Genomic DNA, 19,299 nt, shown 5'->3' on the forward strand with positions numbered 1-19,299 from the left:
GGTGTATGGGATTTGTTCTTCCTACCAGTCAGGTCCAAGGGAAAGGGATGGGTTTGTGCTCATGCATCTCCAAGCAAAAATGCATCTTTGTTCTGGCATCTACTGAAATGCCATCATCAAAGATGTCACTTTGTTACCCTTTCTAAAAATCCCTCTTCTTCTTGCAGATTGCTTAGAATTTGCAAAACAGATATTTGGGAAAAGCTGTAGCCTCATTATTTCTATTTGTGATTTCTAAAGAAGTACTGTTCTCAGTTGATGGCATTTTGTTTTTTCCCCCCACTATTACAGTCAGTTGCTGACTACTATGGTTTTTTGTATGGTAATGGTAAAAATGCATAAAATATGTTCTTTTGCTGTTCAATTTTAAGAATTTTCTTTTTAGCAATACCAGAAGAAATCACTACAATAATCATATAGATAAGGGGTTCTGAGATACAATAATGAAAGCAAGCAGGATGAACAGTGACATTTTCTATTTGGGGTTGGTGGTGGCTTTTTCAGCTTCAAAGGCCAAGTTTTTATTTACCAAACAAACTTTTATCCACAACCTTTTAATCCTTCACCTTCCACATTGTAATCTCTGGTGTTAGTGGTTTGGAAAGTGGGCTGAAAAATATCCTGTAAAAATCTACTGATTTCTGTATAACAACCTAGCATATTTAATAAAAAATTTTAAAAGGCCACTAATTCTTTGCTTGTTCTGTTATCAACAGTTCACCACTGAGGCCTTATGGAGAGAACATTCCCCACACTGATAAGCTGAATAATAACTGATTAAAATGGGCATATGGCTCTAGCATTGAAATTGTTTGACTTTTTACAGAGAACTGAACAAATCCACCAAGATTATATTCCTTCCAATAACAGTGGTGTTATCTTGCAAAAACACTCTCTGTAATAGTATATTTACCTTGGAGGATACCAGCAGTTTAAGTGTGGGATTTTTTTTTTCTACTACAAAACCAAACTCTTTTGGTTGGGAAGCCGTAAGTTACAGATTCAGAAAAAATGGCTATCAACAATTGTTGGTGTTTTCCAATGGCCAGGCCACTCTCACCACAGAAGCCAAAGACTTGGAGCTACTCTGACATGACAGTGAACAGGGAGATTTCAGAACTGTGGGGTCCTCATCCAGGTGGGTATCCATATGATCTGGCACAGCCCTCTTGTATGGAAATCCTACAACCTTGTTACTCATGCCTGGTGAAAAGACCTGAGTTTGTACATTGTGATTAACTAGTAATGTAACTTGGACTATAACCCAAGCAAGGGACTTTGGCAGGATGAATGTTTCAGAGAGGGCATATATTAAAAATCTGACCAAAGAAGAGCCCATGAGGCACAAAGTGTCCATGCTGCAGACAGAGGTTACCTGCACTGATGTTCTGGGCAGTCCCACCAGACCCACCCAAGGACACCTTCCAAAGAAGCTTGTGGAAGCTCAGGGTGCCCAGCCAGCTCCTCCCAGACATTGCTTTGTCCAACCCAACCAAGAGCTTTCTGACAGCAGTCTATCCTCTTTCAAGTTCCAAATAAAGTTCACTTAAAACCTCTCTGCAGTTGTTAATTTAACAAAATACAGTGCTAAGATTTCCCCTTATAAATAAAGTATAGCGTGATTGTGGGGGCTCTTCTAGTCAAATTGATCAGATATTTCATTACATCACTAGAATGATTCATAAAAGACTCCAAGACATAGTACATCTTAGGAAAGTATGTTTGCAGAATGGCACCCAATAGTAAAGATGGGTACAGCATCTATCTGGAGAACACACAATTTAGGAAGTGCATAATAAAAAAATCCTCTAAATGTGATTCAAGCTAAGAAGCCAGTTGATAATTGATATTATATCAATCACAGTAGCTCATAGTTTGGCAATGAAAAGGAGTGGCTTATTGTAAGTGCTCTTTTATTAATCTATTGTCACAGATTTCACTTTAATAACAACATTCTGTGATCACATATATTATTTATGGGTCATTTGAAGAATCTGTTATGCAGATATTCGGATTAGTGGGCTATCAAACCATTAGCCAAATAAATCTAAGGGCAATAAAACTCACATGAAGATAGATGACTTTCTTCTTCTTGTTCTTTTCAGCTAATTCAGGCTAATTTAAGCCTTTCACAGAATGGTGATAATGAAGGATTTGTTCTCAGCAGCGTTATGGCAGGTGATTTGCATTTGAAAGTTTGACACATTTATAGGCCTTTGATCTTTTCCCCTCAGTGCTTGTGCCCCTGGCCAGACACCTAATTCACGTTTTACCAGGTGGAAGATCTAGGAGGAATAGTAGCTCTGAGAGTCACCCTGAAGATGAACACTAGAAAAAAATAATTAAACTATTTGTGTCCAGAAAATATTTTATTGCTGAATTGGAGTGGCTTTTATATAACACTAGAAATAAAATACATTGAGACTTGTTTCATTAGAGTTTATTTTAAATTAGAGAAAGTCTTCATGGAAAATTTTATAAAATGCAGTCTGATAGCCCACTGGCTGTAAAGATTGGCTTCTTCTATACGTTTGAATTTATTTTTGAAAGGAACTCCTTGCTGCAGGACGTTTGAAGAATTTTCACACCAAGTGAGAAAACACTGTGGCAGCCCTGGAGCCACTTATTAAATATTATTTAAAACTTTGCTTTGCCAAAAAAAAAAAAAAAAAAAAAGAAAACAAAAAATTAACACTCCTAGCAGCACAGCTATCTTTGGGCTGGAAGAGGAAGCCCTGGAAAAAAAAAAATCATGAGCACACATGAGCATAATCAAACATACAACCCTAGGATATATAAAAGATGTTGACAGTAGTTACTATCTGGCCCCAATAAAAGTAGGAAGTTTAAGGATTCTGTAGGAACCTAGCTGAGTATTTGAAACAGGAGTATTGTACCCTCGTGATTTTTCAAAATTTCATATAACTAGCTGATTCCTCTGCTGGATCATAATGATGAATTCCAGGTGTGTGAGCCAGCCTCATTTCATTCTCATCTCAGATTCGATTCCTAAAGTAGTCTGAGTTCACTAATTAAAAATTCCCTGTTGAAATTGCTTCCTATTCCATTAGCAATTATATTTCTACAAACTGAGCTTTTCCTCTGAAAGAATATAAGTGTTGGAGCGTTCCTTGTAGGAGGACAGCCAGCCTGATCTCAGGAAAGCTCCAAGGATGGAGGTGGCTGGCCAAACAGCCCCAGGCTCTAAGTTTTATTTGGGAGGATGCAGGTCACCACCCCAGAATACTCGGCCTTTTTAAAGCTGTGTAATGAGTACTGATTAGCCATTGTCTGGAGTACACTGGAAGTAGCAGGGACTATGTAAATGTTAGTTTACTTTGGATGCACATCAATAGGAAAACCCCAACAGCCCAGCTGAGTCCCTGCGTTTTTTTCCCTGGCTCTCCTTTAAAAGATGCTCCTTCAATCTAAGAGTTAACTTCACGTTGAATGTACTTGAAAATTCAGTTCCCGGTACATTTTGTTCTTCAAAAGAGAACGCCATCCATCTGTGTTACTTTGCTTTCAACTCATCACAGAATGTCAGACACCAGATAAGAGCGAGACACTGATGAATGCGCATCCCAGCCTGACAGGGCAGGTCAATGTCAGGGAAATCAACGTTTTCCTTTTTTTTTTTTCTTTGTTTTTATTTTTACTACAACCCATTTGCCAGTATTTACTGTGGAAAACCATTTCTCTGTAAGCTCAACTGGCTTAAAGCGGTATCAACCAGAGAATTTAGATTTAATTGCTTTCTATTTCCATCTCCATTTTATACAGTCTGTTAAGCTGACTGCTGTGGTGGGCATTGCAGAGATCTCTGCAGAGAGGTGATCCCTCCCCGACACAGCCTGCATCCCTGGAAGGGAGATTTGGGGAGCAAGAGCAGAAGAGAGGGCAAAGATCTCTTTGTGCCCGTGCGGGTCAGTGGCAGGGCTGGGGACACTGGGACCTGTTTTCCCATCCTGATGGTGACCTGGTTGTGCTGCCTCTGCACACCATGCTTTAGTGTTTTCCCTGGATTGCAGCAAACTGGATCCTAAGCGAGTGGAGCTGCAGCCAGCACCAGCTGCCTGCTGGATTTGCATACCTGCTGGTGTGAGATCTACCTGCTTATTCATGCATGCACCGCTTTTACACATCCCAATTACCATTAACGAAGCAGGAACTCAGGCAGGGTGCAAACCAGATGTCTGTGTCTCTTCAGAGTGATGGGGACAGCAGCACACAGCTAAATGGGCTCTCAGAATGAAGGCCAAACTAAGGGCTGGATTGGTAATCCTCTATTCCTTCTAGCTCTACATTTTACCTTCTCTTTGTCTGACCTGATAGATTCATAAATTTTACTTACTGGCCCATACTTATGTGTTCTTGGCAGGAGTTTTAAGTTTTTTACTCTTTTTTTGTGTTTAAAAATAGAAACAAAAAATAGTTTTCTAAACAGCCGTGACCTAAAACAATTTTTTTTCAATTTTACAACCTTAACTGAGTCCTTATCTGTAACTATATACTATAACAATATAACTATTTGATAAGCTGTGCTTAGAACTGCCTAAAAAGCTTGTTTCAAGTGGATAATAAATATTTCCTGCTTCTAAGTTAACTTTATCCATGCAACTGAGTAGATAAAGAGAGCTGTATGATTTATATGAGCAGGATGTCAAGCAAAGGCATAATTTTCTGCTGTCAGTACCAAGAAGCATCAAAAAAGTGAGACACAGAAAATCAAGTAGATGAAACCTTAAAGAAAGAGCGAGAGAGAGAAATTAAATTAATTTTAAATTATAAAGAAAAGAGGAAAAGGAATAAGATTTAGCGATAGATGGGGACAAACTAGAAGTAGAAAAATTGAGAAGAGGTGGAAAATAGCAGTTGATCATGAGGTAAAGAAAAGGAGCAGGTTCTTCAGTGGCAGAGAAACACAGACCTCTGCACCACGGTCTTGGAAGCCAAACACAACTGTCCAAAACTATAATCAGGCAGGAAAATATCTGTGTCTTCTATCACAGCAGGAAACCTATAATGCATCACTGGAAGGTCAAGGGCTTTTAAGACTCAGAAATTGTGTTTGTTGCCTCAGTCCTGCAGTGTGCAAAGAGCTTGGTTGCTCTTCTCACCTCCCACCAGGTAGCTGCACTTGCAGGCAGGGGTCAGGCTGTGCTGAGCCCCCTGGGCAGGCAGACCCAGCTCCCTGGCCCTCTGCCCACACACCACATCCACTGCTCCAGGGCCAGCCTGGTGACCTTTCTCTGGCCTTGCTCTAGAGCTCCAACCCACCAGGCTTCCCAGGTCTTCTAAGAAGCTGCCTCCTGGCTTGTCTCCCTGAGCCTGTGCTGCTGCATGGGTTATCCCAGCCAGCACAGGAACTTGTCTTTGCTTTCTTTGCACATCCCAAGGCTGCTGCCAGATAATTTTATCCAGTCCCTCTGATGGAAGCTCTGTTCTCCAAGACATTAACCACTACCCACACTTCAATACCATTTGAAAATGATATTGCTGCATATGCAGCATTACCTACAAAAAATGTGAACAATTTTACTCAAATATATTCATGGGACTCTTCTAAGACTGAGTTTAATTTGGTAGGCAAAATTCATGGAAGCACTCTGATCAAATGGGGAAAAAAATCCCTAAATTAACATCGCATTCAGATTCATCAATAGCCTGAAGCACAGACTTTTTTTGTGGGATTGCATGTGATTAAATTAAGATTTAGTAACTTGCCAAGAAATTTATGATTGCAGTTTGAAATCAATGCTCCTCACCCGTGGGCTAACCACGTGCAATGAAAGGTGCTCAAACAGACTCACAGCATTTTATTTCTGAATGTGAAATATGTAAGTGCTAAATAAAATCTGCAATCTAACATTTGTATGTTGTCTCTTTCCAGGTTATTGATCCATTTTATAATCATTAAATTGAACTGAGAGTGTGCCCAGAGCATAACTTCATTTAGCACAGAGATCAAACATGGTTTATGTTAGCAGCACACAGCAATTCTGCACATCAGTGCTAGCATGTGGGGGAGGAAGAAATGGGCAGATACTGAAGAGGAGGTTCAGTGGAGAAAAAGGAACAGCCTAAGCTGAAATGTAATCACAGAAATTGAAAAATAGCTCCCTGCACAAACACCCAGCTTCAGCTCTGCAGCTCGACTACAGACAGTCACAACTGAGCTTTTAATGCAATTTTCCTGGCTATTGGAATTTCTTGTAAGTTTTACCTAGTTTTGGAAAATACATCACGTTGCAAAACAAATGCATGAAAGCCCATTTTAATAGCAGGAAAAGCAAGAGTACAAACCCTTAGGTGCTATCCCAGTTTTTTAATAATGCCTGTGAAACCACTGCTACACATGGCAAAGGTAATCATCCCACTCTTCATGGGACAGTAGAAGAAACACTTGGATATAAAATATATTGTACTTCACAATTTATTAAATTTGAAAGTGTGTTTTTGGATATGAAAGGAGGTATTGCTGATCTTGAAATACTTGCAGCAAGTAATCCTCCACCTCTCCCATGAAAAACTGAGATATATCCACTCCATTATAACAGTTTTTAAAACTCAATGTGAAAGATGACATAATTAGCTGCACTAAGTGCTAATAGAGTTCTCCTACAGAAACAGCTTCTATTATTTTGATAATATCTGTTAATTCTCATTTCTGAGCAAAATGAATCTTATTAGGCTTTCCTTCCTCCCTCAGCTTTGCCTCTTCCTTCTGCCTGAGGTAGCCAGTGGACATTAAAGACCAACCACATAGTCGAACCTCCTTTCAACTTCTGTTAACAGGGGTATTAAAAAGACATTCCTAAATATCAGCTGAAAACCACTAGGTAATAAACTCTCTACTTAAAAGGTGGGTAGGTGTAAATTCCACACGTAGGGCTTTTCATCTGGGAAGCCAGTTGCTTGGAGATCAGATGTTTTAAATGAATTGCGGAGCTGATGTCACTTGTCAGTCGATGGAGACTGACACTATTTGGAGGATCAAATACTTACATTTGAGGATGTAAAGCAAATAGATAAGTCCTGATCTTGCCAACCCAACAGTACAGAGATGCTTGTTCACTATGCATAGCCCTGGAGAAATCAGTGATACTCACTTGATTGTTTCTTCTCCATGAGCAGGGTCCGGTCTGGATATTTTGGAGCTGCGTCCTTGAGAACATTAAAAGTTTTAAATGTTTATGGCAGGATTTTTTAACAGCATTAGAACTAGATTACTTCTGGTCTCATTACATATTAATAACAATATTTTATTTTGTGCTAGCCACAGGTTTGCTTGACCAAAGATGGTCTAATTGTCTAATGGCAATTAGACATCCAATCTACACATTATTTTCATTGATTATAGTAAAGGTTTTGGGCTCCCTTAGAACTGGACTAAGAATTGGTCCTTGTTTTCTTACTGCCTTCGTTCTGTCTGGGAATTTTAAGTGGCTATGCATCTGCATTCTTCAGGTCACTGACCTCAAAAAACTCCAAATATATGGATTTGTTGACCAGCTTGCTTATTAAGAAATCTTTTTTGTTTCAATTGAGATTGGACTCAGATTAAACCTTGTTGAAGAAGTAAGAAGGAAGTTTCAAGGTCTAAAAATTCTAAAAAAAAAAAAAAATATTCTATTTAAACTGAGGCAAAGCCTTAAAAAGGAGAGAAGCATAGTCTGGTGGATAATGTGAGTCTGGATAACAAATGTGGTGGATCCTTTCCTTCCTTTATTGCCATCTTGGGTGTAAACAGAGGTGTTCAACACTGTTTTTCAGAAGTGTTGAACACCTGCTGCGTCTGCTGAAGTTAGTGAGACCTGCAGCTGCTTGCCCCACATTTTATATGTGGTGATTGGTCCTGGTGCAGGATGGCCACAGACACCCCCACAGCGAGCGGGTGGCGTGCAGCCAATACTTGGGGAACTGGTTATAAAAGAGGAGGTGAATAGACTTTAAAAGCCTTTGGTTTTGTTTTTTGTTTTTTTCACATTATAAACTGTAAGATGAGACTGTATTATCTAAGTGCTCTACAAGGATGTTAGTATGATCTGCTTCTTGGATAAAAGAAGCCCAGACTTCTGATTCTAAAGGAAGTTGACTGTGATGAAATTAATGTTATTTAAACACATTTATCCATGTTTACTCAGTTTCAGCCTGCATTCTTCCCAGCCACCACAATTTTCTACTCACTGTCTGTCTTTCCTATCAAATTCACAGTACGGTGAAAATACATTCTAATATAGAAAAAAAACCAACTTACATCAGTTGTAAATTACTGTACATGAAAAGGCATTTTTTTTACCATACATAATCATGCCATAATATATGGACTTCTTATTTTAAATTTTAAACCTGAAGCTCTAGAAATTTTCTATGCTATGGATGGTTTGGGTTTTTTTAAATTGAAAACTTTTTGCTCTTTCCATGTGTCCACATTCCTGTGATGAGTTCAAATATATGAGCAGGGAACATTTCATTTTAAAGGAGATGAAGACTGAGATGTTAGCCTTTGCACTGCAGAATAGATTATTGAAATGAAAATCCAAACTACCAGTCAAGAAGAAAATGCCTTATCATTTTTTGTCAGTTCATATTTCAAGGGTGTTAGTCTAGTATCTCACTTTCCTTCAATGTTTTGACTTTATTAATGGACAAAAAGCAAATTTCTAAAATTCACAGGAAGCAGAATTTTAAAAAGATACCAAAATTTGGGTTTTTTTTTTCCTTTTTCTGTGAATTTACTACCTAGGAAGAGGCCACCTGAAATACTAGACCTTCCTAGCACTTTAATGAGAGCATCCAATTGTCACAGGTTTTAGAAAATAAACCTGGTATCCAGCCTGTAGCCTTGCCTTCCTCTGTATGATACTTTTTAAAGTGTTACAAATAATACTGAGAACAGTCCTACTGTTCCCATGGATTTTTTTGTGTGTTATAACTTTCTGTACTTCACAAAATAATTTCCTAAGTGAGAATTCTCATTCTTGTGGGTGCAAATGAAGCATTGTCCAAAACTACTTAATCCAAGAACAGCTACACACCACGAGACTCTGCTGGCTCACACAGGCTGTGGATCACACCAGGACCATGGAGAGGTGTCACACAGCTTCTCAATTCAGCCAAAATTGAGTCTGTTAGGGAACCTGGGGGTTGTGGCCAGAACTGGTGGCCAGTTTTCCAAACAGAACCTCTGTCTGCATCTCCACCAGCAGAGCCACCAGGGCACAGCCCCTTCTCTGGCTCTGAAGCTGGGTTGTGGCAACGCTTGCTTCAGTCTGGGGAAACCCTCTGCTCACCCTGTGCCCTCGGTGGCCTCTCCTGGACCACAGACAGAAAACATTTGGGACATAAGTAGGTGTGTCCAAGCTAAAACAGTGGCAGGGAGCACAATGGGCATAAAAAGGATGCACAGCAACTGCAAGGCATTGGCCCCATATTATCTATTAATATAGAAAAGCCTGCAATCTTTTCTTGCTTGTGTTAACAGTTCACAAGAGCATAAGTTTACAAGATCCAGTGATTTTTAATGCAATCAGAGCTGTTGTCTACATACTCTCATACCCTCTCATATCCATATTGGTAGCTCTAAACATTTACTCATAAGATATACGAAAATATATAGCTATTGCTATAATTTGCATTCCTCTTCCCAGCCTAATCTCATCTGAATCCCAATATATAAGAACACAGAGATGAATCAGAATATAGTCTGTAAAAATCTTGGACATGCACAAAAACTTTCCCCTCCTTGGTGTCTGAGCAACACTTTCTATGATTTACCCATAAATTAACGGGTGAGATACATTATTTATAGCCAGCAAACAAGTGATTTGTTGAAGATTTTGCTGCTAATTTTACTGCATTAAATTACTATTTGGTTCCAAAATGAAAACTGCTGTACAGAACAATCTATATATGTGCTCACTATGTGTATTTTTAATATATTTATACATTCCACATGCATATATTATATACATGCAGACATACATATATACATACATATGTTGGGAAGCTTATTTTCCTTTTCACATCCTGACAAAAGTGCCTCCTCTTCCACCTCCCTCTCTTTGTATTTTTGTATTTGTAGTCTTTTAATTGCTGTGTTAACAGGGGAAAAAAAAGGAAAAAAAAAAGACAATATCCGGAGGAAAAAGAGTGGGACAGAAGAAGTTCCCTATTTATGCAAAATTAGATCTTGTGTCTAACTTGGGACATTGGGACCATTGTCTTGGTACTCAGTGAAACCATTCAGATTACTGAAGACACAGAAAATAGCTGTAATCTTGTCTAACTTTTAGTTTTTACCAGTTTTAGACTCTCTGTGCTTCTTAGGACTGTTTCATCTCATTTTCCTTAAAGAAGGACCAGAGAAGAGCTCAGAACATGATGAGGTAACCACAAAACACAAAGCAATCCTGTCTGTAGGAGCTTGTGTTGGGTAGATGTCATGATAATCAAACTTTCTCAGCTCTGGCTGAAATGCAAAAATTGTACTTTTTGGTACTCTCTTATTCATCTCAGCATAAAACCAGTAAGTGCCCCATCGATGCCTCCTGAAGTTTTGATACCTAACTCATAAAAACTCACAAAAGCCTTCCCAGTGACTATGCTGAGTATTGGTTTTATTCTGTGTGGTTGTAGTGAGGATTTCACAGAAGGAAGTGGCACGTTCCAGAAAACCTCAGCATGCTTTGGCTGTGTGCCACTGTGAGGCATTCCCTGCCTTTGTTTGGAGTGGATTATGGAGCATACAGAGATCATTACACAGAAGGAAACTCTAAAATAAATCCTGCTTTTATTTTTTCCTCCAGGTTGACACTCTTTCTCCCCTTCTTTTCATTATATATTACATTTTGCTTCCATTATGTGCCAACACAAAGTCATGGCTGGCAGCCAAGCTGTTCAACAGCTGCAGAGCTCAGGAGTTTTGGACAGTTTTCCTGGCTCTCCTAATGCTTTGCTGTGTGATTTGGGGAAAGTTCCTCCTTGCCTCCATCCATTTCCCCAGAGTAATAGAGAACATTAATCATCACTGTAAGCTGTACTAAAGCCTAGAGATGAAAAGTGCTTGTTATTAATGATATTAATTTATAAGTTATACATTTTCACTTGAACTGTGAAACATATAACCACTGTTGCATTGAACTGGGACTGGAAACAGGTTTTTTGGACAGAAGAACAGATTCCTAGAGGCAGAAAATTTTACAGAAGTAGCTTCTAGTCTTCTCTAACAGATATATAACATGGGTATTACTTTGAATCAAATTTTCACAGAAAATATTTGTCTGGACCCAAAATTCATCCACTGCATATTTTGCTTCCTAGACCTTTCTTGTTAATTACATTTTCCTATTTTTAATGGGACTTTGACCTTGTTTACATTTACAGATTTCCTTTTTTATTTTCCAGCCATGTATTAAAACAGCACATAAAGCTACAAACTGCAGGGGAACGCACTGCAGTTCTTTCCTGCTATCTCATATTGAAAACCGAAGTGATTGGTTTCTCAGGAGTTGCAGTCTCATGAGAGGAGAAATCCAGAGAGCCAGAACACACACAAATCCAAACAATCTTTGACTTTTGCAATTATCATGCAGATAAGGGACTGCCCCAGCAGCAGTCAGCATGGCTCACATTTTCTCTGCCCTAGTGCCATCACCTTCGCTCACCCAGAAATCAGGGCTCAATGGCTTAAATTTAGGGTTTGTGTTAGCGACCAGTAAATCCTGTAAATTGTTTTGTAAAATGGTGAATTTTCTTTTTCCTCTGTCACCACTTTTCCCCCCAGCCCAAGGCTCGGTGTAGATACGCAGCCCTAATCGGTTTAGTTGCAAGAAGATAATCTTTTTTTCTCCCTTCCTTGCTGTTGCCTGTTAGCTTAAAGGCTTTTTAGCTGAAGGTTGATAATTATCACTGAGAAGAAACTAGCACATCAGGAGTTCATTTTCTATCTTAGCACTTCTGGCGCTCCTTTGAACTCCTCGCACCAAGCCCGTGTTCCCACTCTGTCACTTGCCTCCCTCCATCATAAAAAGCTCTCGGCAGCCGCCGGCTCCAGCCTTTGCTGGTGGCCAGAGGGCATCGCTTCTCCGAGCGCTGCTCCGGCATGGACAAGCTGCACGAGACACTGATAAACATGGAAGATGCTCTGGGCTCCGAACACCCCGCCTGCTTGTCGTCCTGGGACTGGAAAAGCCCGGCCGGCTCCTTCGAGCTGCACCCCGTGTCGCCCCCGCACAGCCTGTCCCCGACACCCTCCTTCGAGTCCTACTCCTCGTCGCCGTGCCCGGCGGCGGCCGAGGCGCCCTACGGCAGCGGGGGCAGCGGCCTGGCGGCCTACGGGCTGGTGGAGCTGCCGCCCGCGCTGCTGCCCAGCCCCGGGCAGGCCCGGCTGCCCAAGGGCACCAAGGTGCGCATGTCGGCCCAGCGCAGGAGGAAGGCCAGCGAGCGGGAGAAGCTCCGCATGAGGACCTTGGCCGACGCGCTCCACACGCTCCGCAATTACCTGCCCCCTGTCTACAGCCAGCGCGGCCAGCCCCTCACCAAAATACAGACCCTGAAGTACACCATCAAGTACATCGGCGAGCTCACCGAGCTCCTCAACAGCGTCAAGCGGGTGTAGAGCCCGCGGGAGCGCCTGCCCGGCACGCTCGGGGCCTTACAAACAGAACCATCGACACCAAAACCATCGACATTTCCTCCTCGGCAGAGCGCGGTGCGGCCCGGCGAGAGGAGCGGAACCGCCGCGGAACCTGGGACTCAATGCTGGAAGGTGATGTAGGATTGCCTCAAAACCTGAGCTGCAGCTTGCTGAGACACAAGCCTTGCTCTTTGCCCTTTTTAAATTTTGTTTGTTTTAATAATAATTTTGTTTTAATTTTTGAGAAATATTAAAGCTAATCTGATACAAAAATTAAAAAAAAACCAAAAAAACCCCAGCTGATCTTCCTAGGATTTACATATCACTGTTCTGACCGAGCTTGCTTTATAAGGACAATAGTAAATCCATAGGTGTTAAACTGAATTTTAAAAAACGACAACTGCTGCATAAGAATACTAAGTGTATTGATTTGTAGGCACTTTAATCATAGGATGAGGAAGAACATGTATTTAGTTCAAGTATTGTCTATTTATCAACATTTCCACTGTACCTAAAAATCGAGTAACTAATAGTGAGAACATTTTTGCATGTAAGAAAATATGTGTCATAGTCTGTATCCTGTATTATAAATCTGATTGCTAGATAAGTAAAATCTAGTGATGACTGCTAAGTATTGAAAACAAAATATGAGCAAACTGACATTTTGTATAGATAAATTGCTGTTAAGTCCTCGCTTCTTTATTAATATATACAGAAGTATATATTTTTTTCTGTATTTAATGTGTAAAAAAACCCTTCTTCAATGCTGATAAATGATGGAAGATGTTTTTACATAAAATTTCTTAAACAAGATTACATTGAGATATCTTTGGCATGGAATAAATTGATTCAGGTTTCACAAAGATGTGAAGTTCTGTTCTCAAGGTGTACTGAAATCTAGGAGGGCTCTGGTAATCATATCATTTTATTAAAAGCCATCAGATCAGCTGTTTCCTACAGTCACTCACATTCCTGTAACACATGCACACAAAATATTTAAAAAAAAAAAAACTCAAGCAACTGAGGATATAGCTTTAATCTTTAATGACTTTGACTTTCAGCTGATGGGTGCCACACCACCAAAAGTATATGCTGCTTTGTAAATCTCATTGCCTGAGTCATAGGACTTGGGCTATGAAACAAGCCAGAGAAGAGCAAACCCCAGCTGTGGGGAGCTAATTAAATCATATTAACTTTTTCTGCTGGGGGAGATGTAAGGCATAGGAAGCACAGCAGCTGGAAGGTAACAGGTTTGTCTCCCCATAGATCAGCATGTCTCTGTGGGGCAGCTAGTTTAGATCTGTGGATAAGTGCTGTAGGAGAGCACCACAAAGCTAAAACTCCATTCTCTGTTTTTTCTTTCCCCCTGTTTGGAAGGAACTATAAGTATCTTTGTATATTTTTTTTCTTCCAAGGGTCAGCCTAAGCTGATTCAGTGCTCTTCTCACATGGCATGTACATATTGGGGCAAGCAGAATGAAATCCAGCACTATCACAAAAAAGCAACTGCCCTGAAATTTATGCAGGTGCTACTGTCGCTCAGATGTAACCACATTTAAGCATATCTCCCATATGCTTCTGTTTGTAACTAACCCACATGGATTTGTTACAGGCTTTAGTGTTTCAGCAAGAATATAAATAGAATAATTTTTTAAAGCCCTGTAAAATTGTCAAATTAGAAATATGAGGTGGCAACACTGATGTCAAGAGAGCATTCCTCAGTATAAATCTGTGCAGCTGATCCAGATTTGAGCAGACTTGCCACATAGGGAAGGTCAATCTGGATCTGTTTTGCAAAGGATTGAAACTGCACAATACCCATGGGACCTTGCACAGAACCATAACTGAAAGCCTGATCTCAAGGACCCAAAATCTATTCATGGGAAAACTTATAAATTGGTTCTTTAAATGTTTCACACTTGAAACTACAGGTAGAGGCTATGCTCTCCAGGCTAGGGAAGCCTATAGGGTCATGGTTAAAGCAGAGAAACAAGGAGTTAATAGGATCTGCTTTCATTGTTATTTTATTTATGACCTTGGCTGGTCATCCAACATTGCTGCCTCAGTTTACCCGTCTGCAAACAGCCTGGTAAGTAATGGCCTCAGAAAACTGCTGCTCACAAAACTGAGTGAGGCTATGTGGAGAAAGTGTCCCAGGATGAGGTATCCTGCACCTTGGAGAAGTGGCTCAGCATTCCCCCCTCCACCCCAGTGAAAGAGAGAGGTAAAGCCCTGAACTTGCTGAGCTGTAACTTTTTACATGCCCAGGGACTTCCTCTGACTCTTTGCAAGTCCAGGGTGGAGCAAACAGCGCTAAGTAGCCCCTGAGGCAAGGCTGTGAGTCTCAAGAGCATGGTACTGCGTTTGTGACAGTGAACCAAACCTTGGCTGTGTCAACCCCCTGGCACCAGCGTTCCAGGGCCACTGGCCCTGGCTCCAAGAGGACAGGGCTGCATCTAAGCTGACCTTGGGGAACAAGCTGCCCTTAATCACTCCCTGTGCCACAGTGGGGCCAAAGCTCATATCCACAATGGAGATCATTTATTAGAATAGATTGTGCCCATTCACCATTTGTTTGAGCTCCTTCCAGGGGACCACTCCTTTTACTTGGGGGGATAGTGGGAGCAATTTAGGGTGGGAAGAGGAGGAATACCTTTAGTACCTGCCTGTGACTGAGGTGTCCCAAAACACGTCAGATTTGTTCCTCCCCTTCAGAAAGAAATGAATTCTTGCTCTGCCTAACATAAAACATCTCTATAAGCTCCACTTTTTGCAACTCTTCCCCTTGACACACATATGTCACTGATTCAGAGAATGTAATCTGAATTATTGTATCCACAGCACAAGATGGTACAAGGCCTGCTGCTATTAAATGTTGGATTTTATTATTCTCAATAAAATTGAATACAGTTCAGGTTCCTCTTCTTTATCCTTTAGGCCCAGGAGTTTTGGATGTGAAAGACATCAAGTTCCCCACTTATGGTTATGAGAGCTAACTAACCAATAAGGTCCATAAAGCTGTATTTAATTCTAACAGCAGCACCACAATCTGTGGAAAAGAGGCAAAAATTTGAATCACAGTCTGAAAAAGTTGCACAAGTCACAGAAGTAGTGACCATCTCTCACCTAGGAGCACCTTCTCTCAACACAGTATGTTAAAAATATACATGAAAATAAAGCTAAAATAGCTGAAAGGCCATAGCTGAAAATTTAAATTTTACTCTGATAGAGTTGTTCACCATGCTGAAGAGATGCAGGAGAGAGAACTGGGGTTAGTCCTACACAATTAACTCCTCTGTCCCCAAGACCTCATCCTTTTGCAGGTATGTCATTGAAATTTCTTACTAACTTTGAGAGCAGAACATGGATCCTAAAGAAGAAACCATCATGACTAAAATACAGTTTTCTACAGTATTCAGTCTTCTCAGGCACAGAAATTATACTTCTTAAGTGACACTAGCCATGAAAATGAAACGATAGCAGAAGAGTCCTCAAATGCTAAAGAGAAAAAGGATGAAGTACATTATAAGATGTACAGAAATTAATTGAAATGGATTTTAGAAGCTCAGGAGAAGCCTTGAGTTACAGAAGGTCTTCATTTTAGTTGAACTACCAGTCCTTCACTCTCAGTTTTGTTGATGAGATCATTACCATCAGTTGCTGCATGTAAGTACATTTTTCTGCCTTTTAAACAAGTATTTCCAGACTTTAAAATGCACACTTTTGACTGAGCCAGAGACAAACAGCCCAGAAGCAGGCTGAGGGCAAGAGAAATCGTGTGAGATGACTGGACCCACCAGCTGGTTCTGAGCTGTTCTTCATGCTAAGAGTTGTGCCCTTGCCTCCTCTCTGGGTGACTTGCTGCAGGAGTCACCAGGTGTAACCACAGAGCAATGAGAGTATCAGAAGGCAGGGAAAAAAGGGATTTCAGCCCCATATCCATCCTAACCCTTTTATCAGGGAAGAAAAAGGCAGGGCAGAACCCGCAGTCATATAATGGATTTTATACCAGTTAACTCCTTTGGTGCCATGAGCCAGCCAGTCGGTGCTGCTGGAGGGAGCAGTTACTGGTACCAGTGATATGAGAATAGACTCTGGGTTTCATTTTCTGCCTTGGGGAGCAGAGGCTGTTCTAGGGCAGCTGGAAGGAGATGACACTGCTCTGTTCAGCAGGAGGCACAGCAATGCAAATGAGGAAGCCTTGCAGGTAGGGCATTAGCCCAGGATTCAGGAGGCTTGCACAGCCTCACTGAGCAGGACAGGCTTTCTACCTGAATCCAGGAGCACGGCAACTTCTCTGCCACCTACTCTATACAGAGGATGCAGCAGTGTTGTCTGCCAGCAGCAGCAATAGCCAGACATAGAGCCTGAGGAGGGCAAGGAGGTCAAATCGCCTCTTGAGGGTAAGAGTAAGTACCTTGGAGAGAGTATTCCCAATACTTTAAGCCAGTGGTTAAAGGCTCACACGTGGAAGAAGCTCCCTAGGCAAGCCCCAGCTCTGTTAGCCACAGAGCTCACCCCCCATCCCCAAAGCAGAGGGGAGCCTGGGGCCGCCCGCACACACGCAGTGCTTTGAAATTCTATGCTGAGGAGCACCACGTAGGTGCCAAGAGGTTTTATGGTGACACATTTGGGCTGCACATAGGTGTGCTTGGGACAAAGAAAACCCTGCAAATGGGCTTCAGCCAGTTCCTTGGGAGAGCTGCTTCTCCTTGAGCTGCCATATCCCTCTGACCAGGGAAGCCAGGAGCCATCCTTCCAGCTCAGCCAGCAGTAGCTAAAAAATACTCCACACAAACATTAATACAGCCCCAGCTTCTAAGGGCCCAGCATGTGACTTCTGCTCTCCAACTTATTTGCTTTGCAACCACAAATGCTCTTATTGCCTTTAACAGGCAGGAAACCGGAAGGAGAATTCACAGATCCAATAAAGCTGTCTGTTTCTAATGAGCTATAGAAGCTGGTCCCCTTCTGAACCCCCTCCCCTGATCAAGCCCCCGACTTTTTGCTTTTTTTATACACCAACATCAGCCCAAGCTTGCACTCGTGCAGTACTTGATGTCATGATAAGGAGAAAGACTCACCTTATTTACGCTTTAAAGCATTTCTTTCCAAGCACAAAACCTTCCAGCATTCTAGCTAACACTGTGCTTAGGTGTTTATGGACTCACAGACACAAATAAAAGCAGAAATTATATGAAAGCAGCTAAAGACTGAAATAGACTTGTTGCAAAAGCCAAGACTTGAACTTCCTTAAGCTTTCCAGATCATTGCAACATTGTCAGAACATGTTTTCTCTGGATATAAGTGCATAGCATCTACTGAAGACTTTGGCATTTAAAGAAAAAGTAAAGGAATAACACCAGTGAGAAAAAATTAATTGAGCCAAAAAAGTAAATGTCACTTTTCTTAGTTTTTCAGTGTTAATTTGTTGCTACTTTAGGTCACCAAAACAGTAAAATTTTAAAATACTAGCTCTCAATGAATACAGACTATAGAAAAAAATGAGATTTCTGCCTACCAGTGACCAGATATGAGGTTACTTATTAGCAGTGACTTATCAACATTTATTTGAAATGGAAATAACTATCTGCAATACATTTCTGTTATTGTTCCTATTTTCCTATAAAAACAAATCACACCAGATTTATTTGAAATGGAAATAACTATCTGCAATACATTTCTGTTATTGTTCCTATTTTCCTATAAAAACAAATCACACCAGACTTCTCTTTTCCCTTACACTTTTGTCATTCACCTGTTGAAATTGCAGAAAACGTTAAGCATAAACAAAGAAGATTGATCTGCTTTCAACTTGTGTTAACAGGGATATAAAAATAACATCCCAAATACCAGGGGAAAAGCATGTGGTCATAAAATATCCACTTAAAAGGCAAAGAGGTGTTGATAAAACACTTGAAGATTTTTTTTTCTGTTTTATATATATATAGCCAGGAAGGCAGTTCCTGAATTTTAGTATAAGCAGACACCTCTGAGGGAGAGAGAGTACTGCTGTCATTTCTTTAAAAGATTTCACTGATATTCAAATGGATTTTGTGTATCTCACAGGTGTTGGAACATCTGACAAGAAGCTTTATATATACCATTGTCCAATCATGGAAGGAAATGTCCTAGAATTTTCCCCACATATCAGAAAGGTTAATAGAGAAGATGATTCTTTACATAACTCATCCCTCAAAATGGCACTAAACAAAGTTTTTAGAAGAGCTGAAGAGTAGAGCCACAGTGTTCCTGGGCATCACTTTGCTTTTCTACAACTCTTATCAACAGATAAAGCATCTCAAGGTGTTGACTATGAAAATAAATGAAGGTGTCTTAGACAAGATTGCAAATACCAGATTTCTACTCCTGATGATGTCCTTGAGTTTTGGTTTGAATTAAAAAACCTGAAAACCCAGGAAGCCACAATCAAGATAGAGTTAACAGTACTGAAATAGCCTGCCCAACTGCAGGCTTGGTTTTCACAGCAATCTCTAAGTGTTACACTTTTCTCCCCACACAAATGTAAGAAAGAAGGTGGTTCAGGCTCCTCCAGGCAGCCTGTGCTGTGCTGGTAGAACACTGTGATGGCAGATGAAGATTGTCATACACTCAGCTCAAGAAAACACTGCTTAACAGTCTCATTTCTTGGTGAGACA

General features: G+C 40.8%; 1 protein-coding gene across 1 annotated transcript; it reads left to right on the forward strand.

Moving 5' to 3' along the window:
* The first annotated feature begins 11,997 nt into the window (after positions 1-11,997).
* On the forward strand, positions 11,998-12,722 carry LOC116994710 (mesogenin-1). The gene has a single exon (XM_033056615.1). It carries the CDS (start codon positions 12,107-12,109, stop codon positions 12,620-12,622), a length of 516 nt encoding a protein of 171 aa, XP_032912506.1. The 5' UTR covers positions 11,998-12,106; the 3' UTR covers positions 12,623-12,722.
* Positions 12,723-19,299: the final 6,577 nt, after the last annotated feature.

Source organism: Catharus ustulatus, chromosome 3, assembly GCF_009819885.2.
Source record: "Catharus ustulatus isolate bCatUst1 chromosome 3, bCatUst1.pri.v2, whole genome shotgun sequence".
Lineage (NCBI taxonomy): Eukaryota > Metazoa > Chordata > Aves > Passeriformes > Turdidae > Catharus > Catharus ustulatus.

Bases quoted from the DNA above. Each gene is read 5' to 3' on its own strand.
- LOC116994710 (XM_033056615.1), top strand. From the start codon at position 12,107: ATGGACAAGCTGCACGAGACACTGATAAACATGGAAGATGCTCTGGGC.